Here is a 24,969-nt window from a genome sequence, read left to right on the forward strand (position 1 = left end):
TGTATTATCTTTATTGCAGCGTAATAAAGAAACGAAGACGAAGGAAACTATAAGCCCTGCAAAGCACGCTTTTGACCATGGCCTGCTAGTTACGACAAACACACGTTCATGGCACAGAGGAATTAAAAGATTGCCACACATACACTTTCTATGTTTCACGGTTACTTGAGTAAGTTATGTGCGACACAGCTTCGGGCAATTAAGTCCCCGACGAGATTTTTCAAATGACCAGCGGCAGTATAACATAAAGGTAATAATACTGTAAACTGTAAAATTGGTCTTATTTCGAGACAAAATTTTTTCAAGAGGTTGCTTGCATATTTGGGATGAAAATTTCGGAAATACAGTTTGCCGCCAGCGCCCTCTCGTACATAATATTGTAAATATTATTGCATGGTTTTGTTTTCAGCGCTAATGGAATCAATCACAAATGCAATCTGTTGAGAGTTTGCAAACATGTCAAATTCTGACAAACAAACAGGATGAACTGGTTTTTGTGACCTTTGAGATGCTATTTCGTGTGTTTAAAGTAAATAGATCCAGATGGTCGACTGCTTATGGATCTTTACAAGGAAAACACTTTCCCGATAAAATAGTTTGTATTTCTGCTGCAACCAGCAAGCACGTGCCCTCAATCCCACAAAACAATCGACATAAGTAAACTAGGTTAGAAAAACAAACTGCAGGAAAACGGAAAACAGTGTACCAAATCCGAACGACAGTTTTACTAGAGCTTTTTAGTAACCGCATATCGCATATTTCTATAAAGTCGTGCAATAAAAACTGAAGGTAAACAATTTGTAAAAAACTATCATCGGATTAATACTCGAAATCCTGGGTCTAAAAACATTAAAAATTTTTATCGGGCAATCGAAATTGTGTTACCAACCAATTTATTTTCCGTGCATTTCGTGGAGCCTGACATTTCTTACCGGTAGTTTACGCCAGCAATGTTTGGTATGTGATGTGCCATGAAAAACCGCGCTAGATTTTGTTCGAATTATAGAAATCACACTTAAATCAATCAGCTGATATATGGACCTTCACATGTGCGTCACACAAACAAAACGCCGGGGCGCGAATGTTTTTCTGGCGTTTTCGTTGATAAATTTATGGCGTTGGTTCAACCATATCTGTCAATTTATTCTTATGTGCAGAAAATACAATTGGTTTTGCGACATTTTTTAAAGATGAGTTCCAAACGTAAAACCACAAAGCCGTATGTGGGCCCCTCTGAGGCTAAGAAGTCGAAGTGCAAAGATACCTCTCATACGCGCACAGCAGAAGGTAATGGGGCCTACCAGAAAGCGTCACGCGACGCAAAAGGTGTGTTGAAGTTTGTCGATCAACCTGAATTTCAGCCGAACATGACACCAAAAGAAGTTCTGCATGCTGGAAGTTTTGGAGGAACGTATTTTCGGCCCATTTTATCAGGTGTAACGAAGCAAAGTTATGGTGATGAAGTTTGGAAGGAGTTGCCCAATGATTGGCTTGAGGGACTTGACATCAAAACACAAGTTGCATCAATAGATTACAACATCAACATTAATAAGTACAAGGTTAAATGTGGGGGTTCCTTAAAAATGTGGGAGGATTCTAATTGGATTGTTGCTCAAGACCCGTATGGCTGGTTTCAGTGGTACTGTAGGTTTTTCCAGGGCCGAAGGACTGAAGATGATGAGAGACAGATTAGTCGATGGAAAAAGTGCACTGGTGTAAATGGACGATGGCGAAATAACCTCATAGGTAAAATATACCGTGCAGGCGCCAAGTTTGATGATGCAACTGTGTCCCCAGTGGTGAGACAGGTCTTATTGCATTGGGCATATACGTTAACAGAAGAAGACTACAATAATAGGGTGCCCAAGATAAAAAAGAAATAAACGTTTTGGTTGTCTGCTTTATTTGTGTTTCTGTCTTAACTCAATTAAATTATTTTATTTAACTCTTTACATAGTATTTATATCACAAATATGAAATAGTTGGTTACTGTGATGCAATCAATATTGCTGTATTTTGTACTCTCATTATTATTTTCTTAAGTGTACTTGATCTTTCTTTGACCTGTTTGAAACATGTGTTATTGGCAGTGGTATAGTACTGTTTATGACTTTGTTTTTGCCTAAACCCTTGCCTTTTGTAAAGTATAGGCTCAAGCACAACAGGCAAAGTTTTGTAAACAAAATGATGGGGCTGAAGATTTTTAGATGTTTTGGAACAAAAACTGGAAAGAACCCAAAAGTCTTTTTTGACATTTCCATAAGCAAAAAGCCAGCGGGCAGGATTACTATGGAACTACGAAAAGATGTTGTCCCAAAAACTGCTGAAAACTTCCGTGCACTTTGCACTGGAGAAAAGGGTTTCGGCTACAAGGGCAGCATGTTTCACAGAATTATTCCCCAGTTTATGTGCCAAGGTGGTGACTTTACATCTGGTGATGGTCGTGGGGGCAAAAGCATTTATGGAAGGACTTTCAAAGATGAAAATTTTGATTTAAAACACACTCAGCCAGGAGTATTGTCGATGGCAAATGCTGGAAGCAACACTAATGGGTCACAGTTTTTTATTTGTACAGAAAAGACTGAATGGCTTGATGGACGGTGAGATAAGTTTAATGTTCTATGTTTCTGTCAAGTACAATTTGTCACACTAAACATGGTAATGTAAGGCAGGGATGAATTGTTTTGTGTGCAAATAATGTTTTGTTTTGGAGCATTGTTTAAACATGCCTGTTTTCCAAGTGCAATACTTTCAAATATGTAAATTTCTTTTTCAGTCATGTAGTATTTGGAGAGGTAGTTGAAGGAATGGATGTTGTGAGGGAAATGGAAGGCGTGGGAACGCACCAGGGAAACCCAACGGAAAAAGTTGAAATTACGGACTGTGGCGAAATAAAAGAAGATTAATGCAAACTTTCCCAAGACCTTTTTTTACTGCAGAAGTTGTAACTTTCGTGTTGAATGTCATCATGTTGTTAAATTAAGCAATTGTGTTTTTAATACCTGTAATAAATTGACAAATTCTTTGGAAAACAATTGACACTAGAAGAAGTATTAAAAAGTAGTTTTTGTAATACAACAAGAGGTTTTCTATTGTTTAGACGTGTCATAAAACGAGGACATAAATTTTGCAGCTTTGTGTTGGTAGGTGTATAGCTATTAGAACATAAGTTTATAGTTCTGGGGGAATAGTTGACTCCTTGTTAGTTTATTAGGGAATTCCCCACATAAGATTCATAACGAACATCATTCAAGAGTAACTGGAAATTTTTTACTTAAAAAATCTTTGTTCTTAACTTTAATTTGGCTCTCTGGAAATGCTGTTTACGTGATATAATATAGGCTGAACGTGGCTCTGACGAGGATCAACTCGGGGAACATATTTTACAGGGCAGCATTAATAAAAAGTGTTTCTGTTCTGTGCTTACAAGTGAAAACTCCTGCGCTGACAAGTGTACTGAACAACGGAACTCGCATTTTGAAGCTGTTTATTCAGCCTTTAACTGCATTCAATAATTGGCGCCGTCATAAAAATATGGCCTTAAAAAAATATGTCAAAAAATAGCAACCAGCAAGAAGAGTGCCGCAAATCGACATAGTACCATCGAGCACTAAAAATCCTGCTGCTCCCCGGAGGGCAAGTCCGGGGAATTCCCGTTGGTATCGCCCATAGCCCTTAGTTCAGGTATTTTCTTCGCCACGTACCCAGGGGCGGGGGTAAGTTTCGGGGGCGCGGGGGTGAGTTTCGGGAGCTGGATCGTCCGTTTCTTGGCCTCTGTGCTCGTGTTGCGCGGATCGAACAGCGGCGGAACGCTGACGGGGGCAGATGGGGCGTTCGATGAGGTTGATGACGTCATCGCTCTCGGGTCGTACGGGGCTGGGGTAGGCGTTGCTATGAAAACGAAAACCGTGCCAACGTTGGTGTTTTGTACAATTGTGCTTTTATAAACTAGCAGTGGCGTTTTGTTTACGATTGTTAATGCTGTCTGGACAATGAACATGCACAACATTGTTGAATATAACATAACTTGTATTTGTATCTTACCCGTCGAACTGGTACTTCCAGCTGTTATGAAACGGGGGTCGTACGGAGCGATGGAGGGCGCTGACGTGGTCTCGGATACCGCTGCTTCCACGGGAGGAGTTGGCTTGTGAAGAGCCGAGGGCTTCGGTTTCGCCCTCAGCAGTGAGGGTAGGGATGATATGCTGTTGCTCGTTTTGGAAGTCGGTGACGTGGTTTTGTTGGCATCTGATACGTGAGCCATGTCTAGGTTTAGTTCTGGAAGGCTGGGGATCACCGACGACGGAGGTTTCGTAAGAAGGGCCGCAGGCGTTTGTGGAATAAGGGGTTTTGGGACAGGAGCAGGGGCTGCTTGCTGGTGTGACGGTGAGCGCAATGTTGTTGACGACCTACGACCCAAACGCGGATCGTTGGGTTTGGACTTTACCCTAGGGTCAGCGACCATCGGCTTCGTTCTGGCTTGTTGCATGGAAAGTCTTGGATCGCCTCGTTTTTCAACCGAATTACCTCGGTTACTTTCGGAGGACAGAGTTATTTTCAGGCCGACGAGTTTTCCAGACACCATCATTAGATCCTTTCCGAACAGAGGGACCTGACCTCTAAATTCAACGCGCTTTTGGCCGAAGAGTCGACTGAGGGAGATACGCGGATCAGGATGAGACGCATGTATGGAATCGGCCGATTGTTTGACCACAAGAGGAATCACCAACGGCTCTTTGTAAAGTTCGCTGGTGGAAAGACGTCTGCGCAGGGAATGTGGAGGGTGGTACGGCTGTTTCGAGCTTGGGTGACCGGGGCTAGAGTTGCTTCCACTGCTTGACTTTCGCTCGCGATGATGGGGAGGATGCTGTGGTGGCGACATCATTGGTTCTTGGATGTGGGTGTTGCTGGGGACGAGGCCTGTTGGGCACAAAGTTGGGTGGTCAAATGCACTGATTTATTTTGTGGTAGTTAGTGTAAGATTATGCCTAAAAACTATAAAGAAATTTATAGCATATTTATAGGGCAACAGACTTTTGCATAGAGGATGCATTACTTTGGTGCATAACTACAGAGCATTTCAGTTATGCTTTATCACATAGATATTTGCAATAACACATATTTTCATACAAAAAATTGTTTGTCTGTTACAGTTTGTTTCCCACAATTTTTACTCTGTATCAATCAACCAAAATATCAATTAGAATCGTAACAAATAAAGGCAGAAAACTTACTTGACTTCGATGATGGGGGCATGCCGATGACACTGGCTACTTTGGAAAGAAGATTTGCATCCACATCGCCAGATTTCTTGTTCGAGATCATTTGCATGATAGATTGTACTGAGTTAGAAGAGGGAGGGTGGCGGACTCCGGCTATGTTGCCTCTTGATGTCGAGGAACTGTCGTCGTCTTCACTGGAGTAAGTCCAACTGTCTGTGGTTTCCAAAATGAGTTAGTTCATGCATATTTGGGTGTTTGCCCTATTTTATACTTTTTTAGCACAAAAGAACACAGATCCTCATGATGTAGTGCAATGCTTCTTTGGTTGTAATGCCCCAATAAACAAGACATCACTTGTGTTCACTAAAGAAGCGCGACAAATTCTTGCCACTTGTACGGATTTACAACAATACATGGTGTTAGAAGTGGGATTTGAACCTACACTTCCTCTTGGAGACCATTTACAACAATATACAAGCGCCACCAGGCAGACTCAAAGAAATAAATTTTATTTAAAGCTGACCTTTTCCACTTCCATCCATCAAAGAGTCATTGTTTGTTTCATTTGAAGATTTGCGCTTTTGATGAATTCTCATGAACAATGCTTTTTGTTTTGCAGGCAGAAAAGATGGAGCTTTCACTTCATCTAGAAAGAATTGATTTTTTTGTATTTAAACCTTTTTAAAAATCATGGTCTTTTGAGTGCAAAATCCTAAAAACGGCCGCCAAGTAAAAGTGACCAGAAAAATTTATTATACTTGATTTTGGTAAAAATACTTTTAGGACGGATTAGATCATACCTTTAATGACATCATGGTCATCCATTCTTATCACATCCTCTTCAGTCTCCTCATCAGGGCCAGACTTCATATGATAGTCATTGGTATGATCATGATGATCTTCATGATCCAATTCATGGTCTAAATTATTTGCAAATATATCAAGGCTGACACAATTATGTTGACCTGTTTTAGTTGGCAACTTACCTTTTTCTTGTGTTTCATTAGTCTGCATCATGTTGTTGGATTCATTTGCACCTGCCTGGTCATAGAGCTGATCATACTCTTGTATAGTATTTTCGCTTTGTGTATCGAGGTGTTGTTGACCTGAACGTTACATTTCAAATATAACAATTATGAAAATACAACAGGCTTGTTATTAAAACACTTAACAATATTTTTGTTTTCTAACCTGCATTTTTAGGTTTAGTTTGGCCCTGCAATGCAGGGTTGTGTAAATGTACTGGGGGCATCCCCAAAATGCTTGGTCCTTGGGGGTAGTAGGGTACCATGGGCCGTGGCATGTTTGGTGTGGGTAAAGGCAAAAGACCCCCTTGGTTAGGTACAAATGGTTGATTATGACGAGCATGCAATGCAATCAATTCATCATCTGTCATTGTAAGTGATGGGACAGCACTGTAAAAATATACATATGTTAGTAAATAATTCGAATCAGAATGCATCCGACTGAAATGGTTTACCAGGTTTTACCATTTGTTAATATTGCTTCATACAACACTATAATTTTCAGAATATTATAGGATCCAGTAACTGTATTCTTAAAATAAATATTTTTCTAATACCCAAAGTACTGTCTGTTTCTTGATCAACTTAACTATCATTTCAAGAACAATGTAAAAGCCAACTTTGCTCCATTGCATTATTTTCTTTAACAACACACATAATTTCCCAACAACCAATTAGGTCTAGGACTCTTTTTCACAAAAGCTAAAATGCTTTCAGTTCACCTTGGTGGCGGAAACCGAAACCTTGGCAGAATCCATCTTGGCATAAAGTTGTCACTGCAATATATAGCTCTACATGTAAACTTTGATACTGATGCTGCTTTAAATCTGAACTCGACTGAACAGGTATTTGGCTAAAAATCTATCCCTGTCTTACATAGCAACTCCTGCAAAACTAAGACTGGCAAGTAAATATGAACCATCACAAAAGCGCATTATTTTGGCACACAAACACTCACTTTTGATCAATTCTTTTTTGTAGTTCAGGAGAAGGTTCGACTTTAATATCAAATAAAGAGGGTATCCCTCCCATTCGTGGCATGTTTTGTAATGGTTGACCCAATTTGTTTGAGGACTGTGGAAGCATTTTGGGGGTGGGAAGAAGCCCCATGCCTGGAGGTGGTTTTTGAAGGGGTCGAAGACCTGCTTTTTCAAGAGCTTCAATTTCTTCAGAGTCATCAATGCTATTGTACATATCTTGCCACTAAAGAAAAAAATGCATAATTGTAAATTCTTATGTTATTAAAACTTTTTCCCTGAAATTAATATTTTTCACAAAATTTAATTTGAACATTAAACTTTTTGTATGAAACTAAGCTACAACAAGGTCTGTAAACTGTCAAAAATTTTTGAAATATAAAAAAAAACGTAACAAGGGACTGATACCTTTTGGACAATCGGCTTGGTCATGTCAGTTAAAGTTTCATGAGAAAACATACATTTTTCTCCTGCTAGGCATTTTGTGCCAGTGTGAAAGTACTTGCACGGGTAATCTTGTACAAAAGGAATTAAGGAAACAAATGGATAAACAAAAGTACTAACAATAATTCTTATCCTGCTTGTCTGCAAGCTTTTTAATTGGTGTTTTGTTAATTTCAAACCACAGTACGAGTTACACAATACTTATTTAACTTCAAAATAGAGGCTGCTTAACTAGTTGTAGCAATAACATTTAAAATATAATTGAAAAGGATATCATGCATATAAGTGCACTTGTCTCCATTACTACAGGATCCAGTCATGTAAAACTGACATAACTCTGGATGTTTTTTTGGTTTCGAATCTCGAGGCCGTCTTGGGGATATTCGATGGCTGTAGCTGCACTTGTCTCCCTGAAGGAAAAACATGAATTATGTTGCATTTTCCTACGTAGATTTTCTCTTTTACAATTTTGTGGTTTCAAATGGGATAAAAGTCTACAGCATCATTACAAGCCTATTGTTTTTAACTTTTCTCCAATTTTAGTTGGATAGAAAACAATGCATATAGTATATATATTATTAAAGTTCAGTTACTTGGGATATATTTATGTTTGCATCGTCATACTTACTTTACCACAATGTCCCTCACGGAAGTATTTGCAAACTGGAGGATCATTGTTGTTGGGTGATTCAGTGCCTCTTTTGGGGCGAGAGCGATGATTTCTTCTTTTATCGTCATACTAAAGCATATGTATATGGTTCAGTTACTAATGTTCAAGAAAATTTGTACAGTTTGTTTGAAATTTTAACGAACCGAATTGTTGCCATTGTTTCGCTGTCTTTGTGACCGATGTGATCGATTGGAGGAGTCCCTAGTTCTCCTTTGTCTTCTTATATTGTCATCATAACCCACACTATAGTAGTTGTCATCATCATAATTGGCTTCCTCAGTTTGCGCTGGTTTTTCTTGTAGCGAACTCTTTTTGTAGTTCTGGTACTGCGCCAAATGAGACTCAAAGTCACTGTAGTAAGAGTCTGATCCAGAGGAAAAGTCCTCTTCCTGTTGGTAGCCCTCCACAGTATTATAACCATATGCATTGTGTGAAGTTTTTGTGTCATATTCTGCTGCTGTCTGGTCATATTCACTCATCGATTGGTTGTAGTCAGTGTAATTTTTGGTGTATTTGCCAACAGTTTCGTATGTATCGTAATAACCTTGCTCTGATGGCAGAGGAGGGGACTCAGATCCAACAAGCTTTTGCTCCATGTGAGTGTTTACATCTGGAGAAGCACTTTCCCGGTCCTTTTTGTCTTTAGAGTGCTTCTTTCTTTTCTTCTTCTTCTTTGATGGAGGGCTGTCACCTCCATCTTCACTTGCATCATCACCCTAAAGATTGTATTATTTTTAAGAACATTAATTCCCTCTAAACATTTAAAAATAATGATAATTTTTTCTTTATTCTTAAATGTAAAAATATAGAATCATCACCTTTCTTTTTTTATGTCTTGATTTTTTTTCCTCTGACTTTCGATCTTCCTTGTCATGTTTACGCTTTCGCCGTTTATGATGTGATTTTCTGTGATGCTTTTTTTTTTCATCCTCATCTGAACCCTCATCATCGTCCTTAGCCTCATCTTCTTCTCCTTCCACAACCTCCTCCTCCTCAACCTGAACTGCATCTTCTTCATCAATCTCCCCATCCTCAAGAATTTCACCATCTTCTTCCACTATTTGTTCTGTTGCAATCTGACCATTCTCCATGCTTAGCATGTCGGGATGTGGTTTGATACTAAAAATAAACAGGAAATATTTTTAGTTAATTAATTTAACTAAAAAATATACAATAAAAAGTGTGTTTTTTGTGGTAAATTTTTTATTTGACATCCTACAAAATACAATATGTATATACATCACCTTTTTAATTCAAAAATTTTGTAGCAAAACAACTTCTGGGAGTTTAATAAATGTATATTTAATTAATTTTTTAAAGATTGTGCTATGCAACATATTGCTTTGCAAAAGTTATAAAAATGAATATACAGGCTGGCAAGTTGATTTGAAAACTTACGATTATTGGGAAAATTTATCAGAAACTGGTTCATTTTGCAATAGGCAAAATAATAAAAATAATAGAAAATGCCAAAAAAATAACTTAAATTATCCAACACATATTTTAAGGTATGGCATGGCATAATTGAAAATAAATCAAACTTCATAGAGTAGTTTGAACCTGTGTTATAAAGCAAGATTGTGGAAATTGAAGTGTATGTTTTATTGGCTGGTATACTGTTTTGTTGGAATAATTTTTATGTTGAGTTACCTTACGTAAACATATGCCACTTAAAATAGTATATAATGTTAATTAATGTAAAATAAAACTAACACCTATTTGCTTGATATGACATTTTTAACACAACACCCACGTCATAATTTATGAATACTTACTAAAAAGAGATAGTAGCTCAGAAAGCCATGTACTTTATGATAAACTTCAGTAATTGGGTTGCTTAAAAAACATCTTAAAAGTTCTGAAATAAACAGCATATATCGGGATCAAAAAGGATTGTTGCTTGTGGGAGTGGACAACATTGCAATGGAAAACATAGTATCAAAAAGGCCGCACACGTAACGGCGCCAGAGGTCTGCAAAATGGAAGAGAACGAACAATTTCGCCTCGAGTTAACTGAACGAGGTAGGAAGTGACGCGGCCGACCAGAAACTCGTTTCTCTTTGTGGTCTCTCCTCTTCAAACATACACTTTTTCTTTTAACGCGTTGCGCAATCAAGGGACGGTCACGAAAAACATCTGGCGGGGGGCTTTTAAATTCTACATTCAGTCACTAAATTTCTTGTGGTTTACGTTTGCAAAGTATGCTCAATGGCGCCATTTATATTAGGTTCCGATAGATGGTGTTCGTTACTTCACCAACAATATCACAAGGGTGTAAAGTGACGCAATAATTGCAATTGCCAACAAGACTGAATCACAAAGTTACGAAAGATGTTTTATCATTCGGCAACTTCTTACTTTATCTTCAATGTTTACACAGTTGGAACCGGTTTGCGAGTTGTGTTATTGATAGTCATTGAGATGCGTAAGGGCACGACCTTGTCTGCACTAAGTAGGTCACGGGGCAGTCGCATATTTGGTTTTACTCTTGCGATGTCCTCGGGCCAAATGAAATTTATTGATTGCAAGCAAACCACAATTTACAAACCTAATGGCAACATGTGACACTGATATCCCGTTACTATTAAATGAGAACAATATTTTTATGCGTATCGCCCAATAAAGCAAGCAGCTTATTCCCCGCTATTATGTTCGAACGCTCTTCCAGGAATGATAGCAACAAACATTGTGTACGCTAAGAGATGTCTGTCGTTTATGGGTTTTTCAACACAATGCCACGAAACGTTTAGCTGGTAAGCAAGCTAAAACGGCCATCGAGCAGAAATGCAACCACACCTTTATGGCTTGTAACACACACACACCAGCAAGTAGTCTACTGCAATGCCCGACCAACATTAACGTTGCCGATAATTTAGAAACAAGTTTGAGAATGATTAATACAAATTGGCTTATATAAGAGCACAGTTAAAAACGAGAATAACTTCCATTAGAATTCCTTTCACTAGTTGAAACGTTTAAACTAGCACCGAACTTACATGTAACATTAGACGTCAACATAGTGCCCTCATTTAAAACTGTAGTAAACAGTTTCGTTACGTTTGGTATATTGTGGCGACAAGGATTTCGCCTACAATGGATTGCTAGTGTCTGAATGTAAACCGACGGATTTCTGACCAACACCAACAGCACCAACGTCTTAAATGCCGGAAAGCAGCAGTATTCATCCCAGCCCAGCAAACCTTTGAAACAAACAAGACAAAAAAACAGACCATGTGACGCAACAAAGCCGTATTTCATTTCTAGGCGATGATTGGTTGAGTCGCTTATTGACGTCACAGGACGATCTGCTCAGCAGCCGTACAACAATGGCGGACGGATAATGAGCGATAGCTTGCGCCCGCTAAGAGAAAATGGCGGTGTTTCCTGGTCTTCGTCTGATTCATACAGAATACATACGGCTAGACTTCGCCAATGCTTACCCACAGCATCCCATACTTTTGTTGTCCAAAGATAATACGCCAATTTTTTGGCAAAGTTGTTAAATTTGCGACGTGCTGTATCTAACCTAGCGCCAGAAGCAGAGGATTTTGAGCTGCAAGCGTAACGCAAATCCACACACCCTACGTATTACAGCACCAGTTTGATTAGAGTTTCAGCATCGGTTCTTTCGTTGCACTCTGCCTACGACAATAATCTTTTAAAGGATTTGTGTATCATCGCTTAAATGACTGTAGAAACTTGTGAAAAGTATCGGCAAACACCAAGTCCCGACAAAGACGTCCCAAATGTCGCCACTTATCGCTGTGCTTCGGTGACGTGCTGAGCCAAAATAACGAAAATCGCCCACGTCAGGCCCCGCCGCTTGCGCAATCACCGAAGTGCGAACGCCTGCGAGCAGGGCCGACCTGCTAAAAACCAAGGGGGGGTCTGCAATCGCAAAAATGTAATCAAACGATAATACTTGTAATCAATAATATCACCAATTTGCTTGTACGGTGTTGATTCTAACCCCAACATCAAGGCTTTCGAAAATAAGCTTCAGCAATCAAACAGTAAATAAACAATTTATGACGAAATGTCACTTCAAAGGTAAATGAATCCAAAGAAAACGAAATTGCGACCTTTTTTGCTTTACAAATAAATTTATGAAATGCCGAAATTAAATCAATTCCCAATCACTTGCTGCAAGGGAGCGAACTTGCGAAAGAAACGGCACCTGCTGATGAAAAACAATGGACGCGTTTTTATTTAGATATAGCTCAACATCATCATCTGGCGGAACAAAATTTATTCTTTTATTGTCGTGTATAACGCATATTTATAATCGACGATAGCTATTTTGAAGTAAAATTCCAATCTACGGTACCATTTTCGGCACCTAACTCGTAATAAGTGAAACTAAATTGAAATATAATGATTAACAACATAAAAATACAAAAAGTATGACGGAAAGTGACATGGGTCGCCGGTAAACAATGATCGAAGTGACCATGTACAATAGAGGACGGTTGTGGTCCTGTATTGTACATGGTCACTTCGATGCCGAAAGTATGAGCCGAAACGGTCTGGAGCGTGCAAGAAATCAATGGATGAGGGTGTGCCCCAAATCATCATGGGAAAGTTAAAGTTAGTAAATTTAGTCACCTATATTTACAAAATCGCATCAGTAAGCTATACGAAAACACAATTGTTTATTTTCCCTGTAAATTCAATCTTTTCAGAAAGAAGTTTTTTTTTTGCTTTTAACCTGGAATGCATATGATAAGCAATGGAATTTTAATTACACTATTGTGCATTATTCTGTGACGTATGTTACAAAACCTAGGTTAAGTGTGAGCTGTTGATATGATTTTAGTTTTATTATTTAACGATTATTGAGTTGTGGCCACAAGTTGATCTTGATTTTAAAGTATTTGAAACATGATCTTGCTGCAAATGATTTAATTTCAAGACCAAATCGTAGATTGTTCCAGTATACATCACATCACGGCACCAATATCAGATTCTCTGGGTGAACATGGAATTAGTGATTTATTGTATTTTCAACCACCAAGGTAAACTCTTCATGCCTGACATTTCCCACAGAAATTAAATATCTGGTAATCTTCGACCCTCAAGTTACCCAACTGACTTGAAGACCAAAGACAAATCCAGCGCTGCGTGAACGCGAATGCCGTCAAAATCAATTCTTATTCAAAATTTTGAGTTGTTGCACTCTGATCAATGAAGTTCCACAAGAGTTGCTCCCAGACTAGGGTTCGCGAACTTCCAAGGATCCGTGAAGTAGTTTCAAAGGGGTCCGTAAATCAGATTACTTTTACTGTTTCTCTTTCTCAAATAAATTGAAATCTGTGGTCTTACCGACATTGATTATTAGAACTGTGTAAAAACTAAGTTATTTGTGTGCTCTCTGGTCTCTGATACCTTTTCGTAGGGTCTATGACTATATAAAGGTTGGGAACCACCAATGATTTAAAAAGTTGCCACTATGTTCTGAAGAAACTTTTCAGTCACAATCAAACCAAGCACTGATCCGATATATTTTTGCAGCATGCCCCGAAGGAAAAATACTGAAGTTTTGTTTTTTTGAGATACTTACGTGGTGGTTGTATTCATTGGCTTGTGTTCTATTTTTTGGGAATAAAGCTAAACATATCGTTAACCTCACAGGTTCTGTATAAAATTGTTTTGTCCCTGCGTGCAAAAATGTCAGACAGCGATCCGAGTGATAGTGACTTTTCTGACGAAGAAGACGATGCTGATTTTGGCAGAAAACACCAGTTTGAAGCCGACAGCGAAGCTGAGGAAGTAGATGTAAGTTATCTGACACAAAACTTTTTGTGTAATGTTAGTGGACGTTTTTTTTTGCCTTTTGGTTGCAACAGAACGTAGTTATTTGAAATAGGTTAGTTCATGAAATGTAGTGCAAACACAGTTTATTCTCTCATGGACCAGCGGCTCTATTTGAGTTAAAAAGTTTGCCCAACCCTACCATGAATGCTGCACATAAAGTGCTTTTGTATAATTTAGGATGCAGATGCAAGTGATGGGGAACCTGGTTCTGATCCACCGAGTGACGAAGCTGAAAATTTGGATGACAAGCATGACGACGACGAATCAGATGAAGAGGAATATGAAGACGACCCACAAAGAGCAGCTAAAAGGCAGAAAGTCAGTGGTTTCATCATAGATGAAGCAGGTATAAGTTTCTAACCAATATTGCATAGTCCGTTGTATGTTTGCTGTAAATTTTATCCCTATGTTTTGCTTGCAAACTAAATTTATGTGGTGCTTCTGCCACTTATCCTTGTTATTTTCTAGATGTTGACGATGACAGCCCAGATGACGATGGATGGGAGGAAGGGGCAGAAGATATCATGGAAATAAGTAAACAAAATTTTTACATTGTAAATGTAGCATATAATTACAGAAAAGTGTTTCTAAATTGTTATTTTATAAAAAACTAAAAGGACGATTTTCCTCAGCTGCATTTTGGCATATATGATACAAATCACAAGTGAATACAAAATTCAAGTTTTAAAAACTTACTTTATTTGTGTTTTTTTTTATTATGAAATTAAAATTAACTTTAATATTTTTGACATTATAGATGAGGAGGTGGAAGGTAAATAGTACTTAAGTTTGCTTGCTTCTCATCTAGTTATGTAGAATGGTGATTGCATGTTTTTTTCTCATAGTATGTTTGCTGGTAGTCAATTTGCTTGCAATCTCATAGTAGTGCTAAAACAGTGGTTGCCAAACTTGCGATCTCCTTGCAATTGCAATTATTTTTGGGGATCTGTACTCCACAAACTATTTGAGCAAATTGAAGTCTTAAAATCAAAATAGATTTATGCAAATTTTTTTATAAGCAAATGGCACCACAAGGGGACCACTGTGTTGCATGCATTTAGCTTACTTAATAATTTGTTTGTAGCCCTGTTAATTAACAACTGCCAGTCTAGAGACAACATACAATAATATTTAATTATTTAACGTGCATGGTTTATTGGTGCTGTCATGGTATAATATCAGTGGTATCATTTAAACATGAATAGAAAATATTAATGATTGTTGTTTTTGCGTGATATGCTTCAATGATTTCAGCATTTATTTGCCATTTTAAAAAACATACAATTGATATCTGTAGTGTTGCATGTGGATATTTGTTTTTTGCAAACGACATGTATACATTTTTGCCATTGATTTTTTACATGTTGCTTGTAATTTGTTTATGTTTCAAACAGTTACTTGTGTTTTTATTATCTTTTAAACAAAAAAATCTATCATACCTATTGTACGTTTAAAGCATCAAATGCAGAAAATGCGATGGAAGATGAAATGTCTGGAGCTCGTCGACTTCAAAACCTGCTCAAGTAAACTTTCTTAAATAGTGTCAATTCTATATTAAACCATGGGTTCCCAATTGCAGTCACACTGCAATCTGTCAAGGGGGTCCATAATATTTATTCTTCCCTAATTATAAAACTCTTGAATGGGGAAACAGGCTCAAACTGATTGTCCAGAGTGTATTATGGTTTTTGTTGTATAAAACCTGTGTTATGCTGTTTTTTTCCAGCACCGAACAAGAGGAAGTTCTGGGTGAATATTACATGAGGAAATATGCAACCAATTCGTCTGCATCTGGTGCCGGGTAAGTTTCCAAAAAGTGGTACATGCACTCTGAAAATTACAAATGTGTTATAATGGCATGTTTGCCTGAAGTAGATCCATTCAAATTGCGACTACAATGTATCATGATTTCAACAAGTTTCAAGTGACCAAAAAAATTACAATACTTTGCCTGTTTTGTCATAGCTATGGAATGGACAGTGAAGTGTCAGATGACATCAGTCAGCAACAGTTGCTTCCAGATGTTAAAGACCCTAATTTATGGACAGTGAAGTGCAAACATGGAGAAGAGAAGGCAACTGTTATGTTGTTGATGAGAAAATTCATTACAATGCAATACGAGGAACAACCGCTTCAAATAAAGTCAGTGTCTGCTCCAGAAGGCCTCAAAGGTATGTCCAAGTTTCTAATGATCTTGTTGTCTTATTAGACAAGCAAACTTCCAGTTATAATCATGAATAATGAAATAAGAAGACTGAAGCCACAATCTTGCTCCATAGGTTACATTTACGTCGAGGCGATGAAACAAACACATGTGAAACAAGCAATAGAAGGGGTCAGCAACTTGCGTTTGGGGTACTGGACACAAAAGATGGTTCCTACAAAAGAAATGCCCGACGTCTTCAAAGTGCTGAAGGAATTTGATCGAACCAGTTTGCGGGAGAAGATGTGGGTTCGTCTCAAAAAGGGGGTTTTCAAAGATGATTTGGCACAGGTTCGTGTTATAATCTGATGTAAATTTGTTGTGTGTTATATCACTGCAAAGGTCATGCACAAAAATGCTTTTGACAGGTGTTGTTTTTATAAAATGTACACTTAATAGGCTGAAATAGAAAATGATATATTCACACATAAAGTATTTGTTAGTTCCTGTTAAAGTATATTAGCATATTTTGTCTGTTGTTAGTTTGGCAAAGTTTTTCTTTGCCTTAGTATTTTTTTGCACTTTACAAATTTCTAATATTGGCATCCTTCTATATGTTGGTGACAAACAACAATTCTACAAATAATCCAGTATTTATAGCAATAAGAAAACAAACCTTTTTTTACTAGATTGACTATATCGAACAAAGTCAAAACTTGGTCTCATTGAAATTGATACCGAGAATCGATTATTCTCGACCGAGGGGCGTCAAAAGTGACGGGCAAGATAAAGAAAAACGTCGTCTGTATAAGAGACCACCACAAAAACTCTTTGATGTTGATGCTATAAGGTATGTTTACTTGCTGGATCTTTATTCCCCCCAAAAAAAGTGCTTAATACAGAGAATATCTTACAACCAATCAACCATTAAAGAGAATAACGTCGTCAATCACTCTTTTTGGGTAGTTTTGGATCCAATCAACCATTTCCTAGTTTCCACAGTGATTTTATCGTTTTTGTATTTTGAATTGTATTTAATTTTTACTTGTTTGTGTACAGAGCGATTGGCGGTGACGTGTCCAGTGAATCAGACTCTCTTGTGTTCGAGGGCCAGCGTTACAGCAGGAAGGGTTTTCTCTACAAAAATTTCACGCTGAACTCAATTGTAAGAACATCTGATACACATTCTTCATGATAAGATAACTAACCCTGTTTCATTTTAGTGCGTCGATGGAATCAAACCAACACTATCCGAACTGGAAAAGTTTGAGGAACAGCCAGAAGGACTTGACATTGAGTGTAAGTTGTTTTTACTGCAAGAACCGTGGATTTTCATACATAATTTTTTGCAAATGTGGTTTTTCAGTGGTGGCCGACAGCACCTCAAAGTCGGACAAGTCCAGTCGATTTGCCCCTGGTGATAATGTGGAAGTTGCCGAAGGTGAATTGATAAATCTACAAGGAAAAGTGATGAGTGTTAATGGGAGCAAGGTTATGATGATGCCAAAACACGAGGAACTGCATGTAAGTCATTGCATACGTTTAAGCCTAAACTGAGAATACCTTTTTTGCCACTCTTAAATAATGTTTTTATAGAAGAAAAATTTAGCGTTGTGCAATTTTGTGGTTAACTTAGTTGACCTGTAGTTAAATGAAACAATTTTTTTGACCCACTGCATATACATGAAATCACTAATGAATATTATGGTACAAAGATGATACCAAATAATTTGAATGTGATTAGAAGCTGGAATAGAATGAAAGTTGACGATGCAGCAACTGTAATATTGACTTGTGTTTAGGATCCCCTGGAGTTTTTGGCTTCAGAACTTCGTAAACACTTCAAGATGGGAGACCACGTAAAAGTGATAGCTGGTCGATATGAAGGAGACACTGGTATGACTATTTGTTGCATCTGGTAATTGTGTCAAAATACTAGAACAATTTTGCAAATGCTGTGTTTCATGTTAATTGTCTACTTGTGAAGGTGAGGATTTATTTGATAGAAATCAATTTCTGTTGCATTTTGTATTGAATTGTGTCACATTTTCCAGAGGTTTTGCATGTCCAAGTGGCTGAGATACTGATGAAATTATGTGTTGTAGCAAAAAATAGTCAAATAGTAAAACATTTATAAACTTATTATGTAGGTTTAATTGTTCGTGTCGAGCCAAAGATGGTTGTGTTGTTTTCTGATCTCACAATGCACGAACTCAAAGTTCTTCCGAGAGATTTACAACTCTGTGCCGACGTCAGTTCGGGAGTAGACTCTGTTGGAAAGTTCCAGTTTGGCGATCTTGTCCTGATTGAGTAAGTTTGTGTTTTCTTTTTGTTAGACAACATCATTGTATGAAAAGTTACATGTAAAAGGAAAGTAGCTGTTGTAAATAATTGGAAAAATATAAAAGAGCAGTTAAGCAGCATTGTTAGTTACAACACTTCGCAGACTGGCATAACTAGCAAGTTAGCAGAATTTCTTTATGTCTTAGCCATGACTTTTGTGATAAAAATTGTGTGGCTACCTTATTACCTTGGCTGTCTGCGTTTTTCATGTTGATATGTATTTTCACCCAGCTTATTTACACACACACAAACCATGCTATAATTCACCCATAGCCAGTTAGCTGGTTCAGAAGCCTGAGGAATATATTAATGTTATTATTTCATGGTTGCCTGCAACTGTTTGTTTTGTTTACAGCAACCAAACAGTGGGTGTGATAGTCAGACTTGAAAAGGAATACTTCCAAGTGCTCTCCATGCATGGCAAGGTATGGGTTTAACTGATAATGAATGTATTCATTTGTGAGCATTAAATATTTGTGCTTCAGGTTTTACATTTAAAACACCAAGCTGTAACAAGGAGAAAGGATACAAGGTTTGCGATGGCCTTGGATGCTGAACAGAATAACATTCAGTGTCGAGATATTGTGAAAGTCATCGATGGCCCTCACGTTGTGAGTACATGTAGCAAGCTTTGTACTGTAGAGCAGCGTTTCTCAGTCTCCGGTCTGCATAATGATTTTTACTGGTCTCCCTTTTACATTATATTTATTTATTCTGGTATATGTGTACTTTTGCTATATTAAATTTTCTTTTTAATGATATGTACTGTTCATTACATTTTAGCTGAGATTTTACTAAATCACCATCCGTAAAATTTTTTTGAAACTTTACCACTCTGCAATTGCATAAAAGAGTTCTGTAGTGTATAACTAATTTTTACTACTTCTTAATGAGGTAACGATAGCTCGATTTAAAGCAACAAATAATAATATATATGTTTAATTTTTTGGTCCATAGGTTATTATATATATATATTCTATTTTAAAAAATATATATTGCTGTATATTTTTTGTTCTGTTGCAATAAAAATAATTTCTGCTGGAACTGATGACTCTCGTAACTTATAAAGGGCCAAGAAGGTGAAGTGAAACATTTGTATCGTGGATTCGCGTTTCTGCAAAGTAGAAAAGTTATCGATAACGGAGGAATTTTTGTTGTTCGAACTCGACAGGTTACTCTGGCTGGTGGATCCAGGGTCAGTATTAAATAACTGTAGCGATACCAAATAGTAAGCATGAAACTGAATCACCCAGACTGCTTTATGTGCACACATTCTGCAGTAAATGTGCTATTCCAAAATAAAATCATTTGCTTTGCTTGAGAAATACCATGATATTTACCAAAGGGCATTGGGAAACAAATATACGTCCAAAAGTTTTTTGTTAAATTATAACTTTTCTATTCTGATCGCCTGTTGGGAAATTCTGCACCGTGTTAACGACATTCTTACCCACAGCCTAGTGGTGGAGCTGGAGTTTTTGCTCCAATGAGTCCGAGAATTGGAAGTCCTGCTCGTAATGACAGCGGGAACCAGAGATCAGGAGGTGGAGGAGGAGGAGGGGGCGGAAGAGGAAGAGGGCAGCGTGACACTGGAATCATTGGTGAGGAATTTTAAAAATATTTGTTTTTAGTTACAAGTTTGGAGGCTGAAATATCGAAATGTGAAAACTATCAATTGCTGATTTATTGTATGACTGTTCAGCATGATTCATAAATTATCCTTAATTTGTTGTTTTATGAAGGTAATGTAATAGGTATATATTCCATTCTGAATATTTTTGTCTGGTAACTTCACCCATGCTGATCCATACAAAATATACAAAGAATGTGCGATATTATTTTCAGGCCAAACAGTAAGGGTAAGGCAGGGTCCGTACAAGGGACACATCGGCGTCGTAAAAGATGCAACCGAGTCGACAGCGAGAGTAGAACTGCACGCAACTTGCCAAACCATCAACGTTGACCGAAGCCGACTTCAAACCACGTTAGTACAGAATTATGATTATATTAGAATAAACAACATGTATATTTTCACTTATAAACTGTTGTCATGTGATTGAGACTGATTTGTGCTGTGCTCGACTGACTTGCTGTACTTTGGCTGGGAACTACCTGTAAAACCAGTTACTGTTAAGTTAATGATGTGCACAGTAGTGTTATATCAGAATATTTGCATTGCTACAATGCCAACTAGCAATATTCTTACTTTGGCATTTATTTTCAAAGCAAATCTTTATTTATTAACAGAGATCATACCATTCCTGACAATGAGTTGTTGTATAAAATATGAATAATAATGCATACTTAACATTACAGAGATCAACGAAGACCTGGTGCAGGGGGTAGAACTTCCACATATGGAAGGACCCCAATGTATGGGTCACAAACCCCTATGTATGGAGGTTCACGCACACCTATGTATGGATCGCAAACACCAGTACATGAAGGTCAGTGTTGTTCGTTTAATTAGGGAAATAGTTAACGGCACATTGGGAGGTTGGTCCACCTTTGACATTGCTGCAAATTTATCTGAGGAAAGATTTTCTTTTGAAGTTATTGTCACTGCTTCCACTGATAAATGCATTGATGTATCAAAAAAAACTTGGGCTAGAAATCTAAACCATATAGACGTGCAAGCCTTATCTGTGACGTCGGTCTGGTCAGCTCCTTATAATCATGGAGCTACACCAATCACGCCATTTAAACTGATGATGGCATAAGTTTTTGCCGAAACGTCTTCTTTTAAATTTTAATGATATGTCAAATTGAAACCTACGACTTACTATTTTGAGTTTTGAGACAAAATATTGTGTAGCCTGTGGTGAGGTAAGTTGCATTCTTGTATCCTTAATGACAACATTTTCTGTACATTGTGTGCAGGAAACCGCACTCCGCATTACGGAGCGCAGACTCCGTTACACGACGGCAGTCGGACGCCCCAACGTGGGGGCAGCGCATGGGATCCAACCAATGCAAACACCCCGGCTCGTCCTGATAACTTTGATTACGATTCCCCCTCACCAGCTCCATATGGTGGGGCTACACCTAACCCCCAAACCCCAGGGGGTTATACTTCTGAGGAGCAGTCCCCTGCAGCCCCATACAGTAATGCCCCACAAACCCCCGGTGGGTATGGATCAGATCGTACTTACTCCCCGTACGGAGGTCCAACGCCTTCTCCTCTGGGCACCTATGATGGTGAGTACCATGGGTTGTTTAACTTGTTTTTTGCTTACATTGTTAAACTGCTAACAAATACCGTTGGATTAAACAGAGGTGTAAGTGGTCTATATTGTCATGAGTTCTTGTCATATTTGAAATCCTGTTTAGTTTATATGTGCAAAAAAAACATAATATTGCAAAGCTGCAGACAGGGTGTGTACACGCACTGTTTCGACCTGTAAGATCTCATCAGTGCAGCTGTTGAGTGGCACTGTGCTAGCTTTTACACTAGCAGGCACACTAGTCTCCACTTTGTGGTACCTTTCGGTCAACGTCGATCTGCAGGGTACCCTATACTAGGTACCGAACAACAGAGACGACGAACCACTGTGGAGCGCACTATGGCCAAACAGACTGTTTAGTTTATATATGAGAAATTCTTGAAATAAAAATATTCTAATCCCAAAGTATGTGCTGTGTTCTTTTAATGCTAAGTCCCAAGTGTTTTGCCTATAGGGTTGCAGCACTTGTCATAAATTTTTTTAGAATGCTTATACAGCAATTGAACCTACCGTATTTTACGGACCATAAGGCACAATTTAAATCCTTTTTTTCCTCATAAATTGATCATGCGCCTTATAAGCCGGTGCACCTAATGTATGGATCAATGTATGGATGCTTTATTGCCTACACTCAAAACCAGTACCGATACTATGATTATATAAATAAACCACCGTCTTACACAATAAACTACAGTAAAAGCAACTAGCAAATCTGTGATATTCAGTAGGCTCATTTTTTCTTTTGCTCATTGTACTATTGTGACTTGCTTACATTTATTACGTAACAAGTAAACTTTTATTAATGAGCTTTATACGGTAACCCATACTCCTTAAAATACGTTGCGTTCTATAGCCCGGTGCGCCTTATGTATGAACAAAAAACTAATCAAAGCAATTTATTGACAGTGCGCCTTATAATCGGGTGCGCTTTATGGTCCGTAAATACGGTACCTGTTATCCCCAAACAGTTTTTTCAATTGAATATTTTTGTTATATTTCAGCTTCTCCAAGTCCAATGGGTTCTGCGTACGGTAGCAGTTACCAACCAACTCCCTCTCCAGGGGCGCCGCAACCCTCCCCAGGAAGTTATCAGCCCTCCCCCTCACCTGGAATGTACCAGGTTTGTGCATTATTGTCAGCAGTCTTATTTTTAGCTATGCTGTATACAGTTAAACTGACTGGTAAACTCCAATGTGGTTGTATCCTATCTTGCCTAACAACAGAAAAAATTCTTTTCACTTTTTTAATGCACTTTTTCACACATATTTTTGATAGGAAGGTAAAATAAATAATTTCAAAAAGGTTTTATTGGGTTTTATATTTTACCCAAACTTAAACCATCATCATAAAATGCAATTGTACCAATGGATTTAACACTTCAAAGATACAAACACAAGCTTTCTTCTACAGCCAACCCCATCACCCAGCTTTCACCCTACTCCAAGCCCACTGGATTACACAAGCCCTCTTACCCCTGGTGGGGGAATTACACCATCCCCAATCGGCAGTTATGGCACTCCTGGTTCCGTGGGTTCACTTTTTGACCATGGAATGAGCACGGAATGGCAATCAATGGATATTGTGGTTCGAGTCAAACCAACTTTTGAAGATGAAACTATAAGTGGAAAAATTGGTGTAATCCGTACCATTACGGTTAGTCTATTTATAACTTTATTTGCTGTTAAAAAACTGCCGTTGTTGCAAGCATTTGTACATACCGTATTTACTCAATTGTAAGCCGCGGCTTAGAAAGTTTTTTAACCTACCATTTGTGCGGCTTATATTCAAACGCGGCTTACGTTATATAATGTCACGCCGATATTTTGTCTGCGCTCTGTTGTTTAATGAAATTTACCATCAACTCGCTCCATCGTACCAAAATGTTTTATCTCCCAAGGTTGTCAGCGTATCTGACAATTTTAAACGACATATTTGTGGACAATTATTGTTGTAGGGCACCTAAGTTTGTCTTTAACATTAACGTGCGGCTTACATTCGAGGGCTGCTTATATTAATTTTTCAACACCTTCGCATGCGGCTTACAATCGAGTAAATACTGTACACCAAAGATAACCAAAAAATTAGGGATATGTGAATTTATAAACTGCAGCATTAAAAGGTATAGTTTCTGAACATGTCAAAAGTAGCCAATTTTTTTGTTTCATGAAGTCACCATTGTTTGAAATACTTTTTGCAGGGTGGATTGTGCAATGTTTTTATCGATGACACCAAACGCACAGTGAGCATTCCAGGAAACAACTTGGAACCTGTAATTCCAGGCAAAAAGGACAAGGTTTGCATTATTTTTAGTTCTAACCTACATGGCCAGCTCCTAATTTAACTGCATGGGGAAATAAAAAAATCAACATCAGCTTGATGTCTTGCGGCTGCAATTAAGTTTCCCATTCTCAGTTTTGCATCGAGGGAAAGGGATTCTGGTAATAAGTGGTGAATTTTATAGGCCGGGTTATGATGTAACACTGTGCAATTTCGAGTTACACGACCAAACTTTGTGAACTGACGCTGTCAACAAAGGCAGAAAGGAATTGAATTTAAGTTTTCTATGTGTGGAATATTGTGTAGTTGTGTCCATACATTTTGCCACCTAAATGCATTCCATTCAAAACATTGTTTTTGCTGTATGTATTATAAAAACAATGATATGTCCTTAAGGCAGGATGTATCTTTACGAAATATACCACAGTTGTCAATGATAATAATGCAAACTACTTAGTTAAGTGCAGTCCCATTGAATTTTAGGTAAAAGTCATTCTCGGGGAAGACCGAGAAAGTACAGGAGTCCTTATCAGTATTGATGGAAAAGATGGCATCGTTCGTATGGAGCAGGATCACCAACTGAAAATCCTCCAACTCCGCTTCTTAGGGAAGATTTCAGGAGATCATGATGATGCAGGAGAAGAGGGATTTGATGATGAGGATTAATATGGAGGAAAATGACTTAAAGACCTTTTTGTTTTTGGTGTACGATATATCGTAGTCAAAACTTGTTTTGCTGCTGCCGAGCGTTGTGGAATAAAATGAGAAGATGAAGGGTTTTGGTTATAAATTCTGGTGGTGAATTCATTTTCTCTTTGCTTGAAAAACCT

General features: G+C 38.0%; 4 protein-coding genes across 4 annotated transcripts; 3 read left to right on the top strand and 1 right to left on the bottom strand.

Annotated features, from left to right (window-relative positions):
* The first annotated feature begins 1,079 nt into the window (after positions 1 to 1,079).
* LOC145899387 (uncharacterized) lies at positions 1,080 to 1,883 on the top strand. The gene has a single exon (XM_082988142.1). The coding sequence runs from the start codon at positions 1,113 to 1,115 to the stop codon at positions 1,881 to 1,883; it is 771 nt and encodes a 256-aa protein (XP_082844268.1). The 5' UTR covers positions 1,080 to 1,112.
* Positions 1,884 to 1,979: 96 nt separating this feature from the next.
* Positions 1,980 to 3,069, top strand: LOC145899388 (peptidyl-prolyl cis-trans isomerase-like). The gene is made up of 2 exons (XM_082988143.1): positions 1,980 to 2,600; positions 2,777 to 3,069. The coding sequence occupies exons 1-2, from the start codon at positions 2,107 to 2,109 to the stop codon at positions 2,904 to 2,906; spliced, it is 624 nt and encodes a 207-aa protein (XP_082844269.1). The 5' UTR covers positions 1,980 to 2,106; the 3' UTR covers positions 2,907 to 3,069.
* A 416-nt stretch (positions 3,070 to 3,485) lies between these two features.
* LOC145897680 (uncharacterized) lies at positions 3,486 to 10,240 on the bottom strand. The gene is made up of 14 exons (XM_082986067.1): positions 10,114 to 10,240; positions 9,157 to 9,457; positions 8,482 to 9,054; positions 8,297 to 8,407; positions 7,942 to 8,078; positions 7,633 to 7,741; positions 7,206 to 7,450; positions 6,414 to 6,637; positions 6,209 to 6,328; positions 6,023 to 6,142; positions 5,746 to 5,868; positions 5,235 to 5,435; positions 4,045 to 4,920; positions 3,486 to 3,891 (listed from the first exon to the last, which is right to left on the bottom strand). The coding sequence occupies exons 2-14, from the start codon at positions 9,436 to 9,438 to the stop codon at positions 3,611 to 3,613; spliced, it is 3,402 nt and encodes a 1,133-aa protein (XP_082842193.1). The 5' UTR covers positions 9,439 to 9,457; positions 10,114 to 10,240; the 3' UTR covers positions 3,486 to 3,610.
* A 3,733-nt stretch (positions 10,241 to 13,973) lies between these two features.
* LOC145899430 (transcription elongation factor SPT5-like) lies at positions 13,974 to 24,914 on the top strand. Its single transcript, XM_082988204.1, has 25 exons — positions 13,974 to 14,113; positions 14,330 to 14,498; positions 14,621 to 14,686; positions 14,910 to 14,924; positions 15,609 to 15,675; positions 15,879 to 15,953; positions 16,118 to 16,323; positions 16,432 to 16,646; positions 16,985 to 17,145; positions 17,355 to 17,460; positions 17,519 to 17,594; positions 17,662 to 17,819; positions 18,098 to 18,191; positions 18,446 to 18,605; positions 18,994 to 19,063; positions 19,124 to 19,249; positions 19,708 to 19,833; positions 20,095 to 20,239; positions 20,484 to 20,622; positions 20,955 to 21,085; positions 21,519 to 21,836; positions 22,864 to 22,982; positions 23,273 to 23,515; positions 24,060 to 24,155; positions 24,623 to 24,914. Exons 1-25 carry the CDS (start codon positions 14,006 to 14,008, stop codon positions 24,803 to 24,805), a joined length of 3,372 nt encoding a protein of 1,123 aa, XP_082844330.1. The 5' UTR covers positions 13,974 to 14,005; the 3' UTR covers positions 24,806 to 24,914.
* Positions 24,915 to 24,969: the final 55 nt, after the last annotated feature.

The sequence above is a fragment of the Ascidia mentula genome, chromosome 4 (genome assembly GCF_947561715.1).
Source record: "Ascidia mentula chromosome 4, kaAscMent1.1, whole genome shotgun sequence".
Taxonomy (NCBI): domain Eukaryota; kingdom Metazoa; phylum Chordata; class Ascidiacea; order Phlebobranchia; family Ascidiidae; genus Ascidia; species Ascidia mentula.

What these genes read in the sequence shown, in the direction of transcription:
- LOC145899387 (XM_082988142.1), top strand. Translation starts at nt 1,113, where the DNA reads ATGGCGTTGGTTCAACCATATCTGTCAATTTATTCTTATGTGCAGAAA.
- LOC145899430 (XM_082988204.1), top strand. Translation starts at nt 14,006, where the DNA reads ATGTCAGACAGCGATCCGAGTGATAGTGACTTTTCTGACGAAGAAGAC. An exon ending in GGCGATCTTGTCCTGATTGA is followed by an intron (nt 18,606 to 18,993) that starts GTAAGTTTGTGT and finishes TTTTGTTTACAG; the next exon opens with CAACCAAACAGTGGGTGTGA. An exon ending in TCCTCTGGGCACCTATGATG is followed by an intron (nt 21,837 to 22,863) that starts GTGAGTACCATG and finishes GTTATATTTCAG; the next exon opens with CTTCTCCAAGTCCAATGGGT.
- LOC145899388 (XM_082988143.1), top strand. Translation starts at nt 2,107, where the DNA reads ATGACTTTGTTTTTGCCTAAACCCTTGCCTTTTGTAAAGTATAGGCTC. An exon ending in ACTGAATGGCTTGATGGACG is followed by an intron (nt 2,601 to 2,776) that starts GTGAGATAAGTT and finishes TTTCTTTTTCAG; the next exon opens with TCATGTAGTATTTGGAGAGG.
- LOC145897680 (XM_082986067.1), bottom strand. Translation starts at nt 9,438, where the DNA reads ATGCTAAGCATGGAGAATGGTCAGATTGCAACAGAACAAATAGTGGAA. An exon ending in TAATGAAACACAAGAAAAAG is followed by an intron (nt 6,143 to 6,208) that starts GTAAGTTGCCAA and finishes CAAATAATTTAG; the next exon opens with ACCATGAATTGGATCATGAA. An exon ending in GATGGATGGAAGTGGAAAAG is followed by an intron (nt 5,436 to 5,745) that starts GTCAGCTTTAAA and finishes TGGAAACCACAG; the next exon opens with ACAGTTGGACTTACTCCAGT.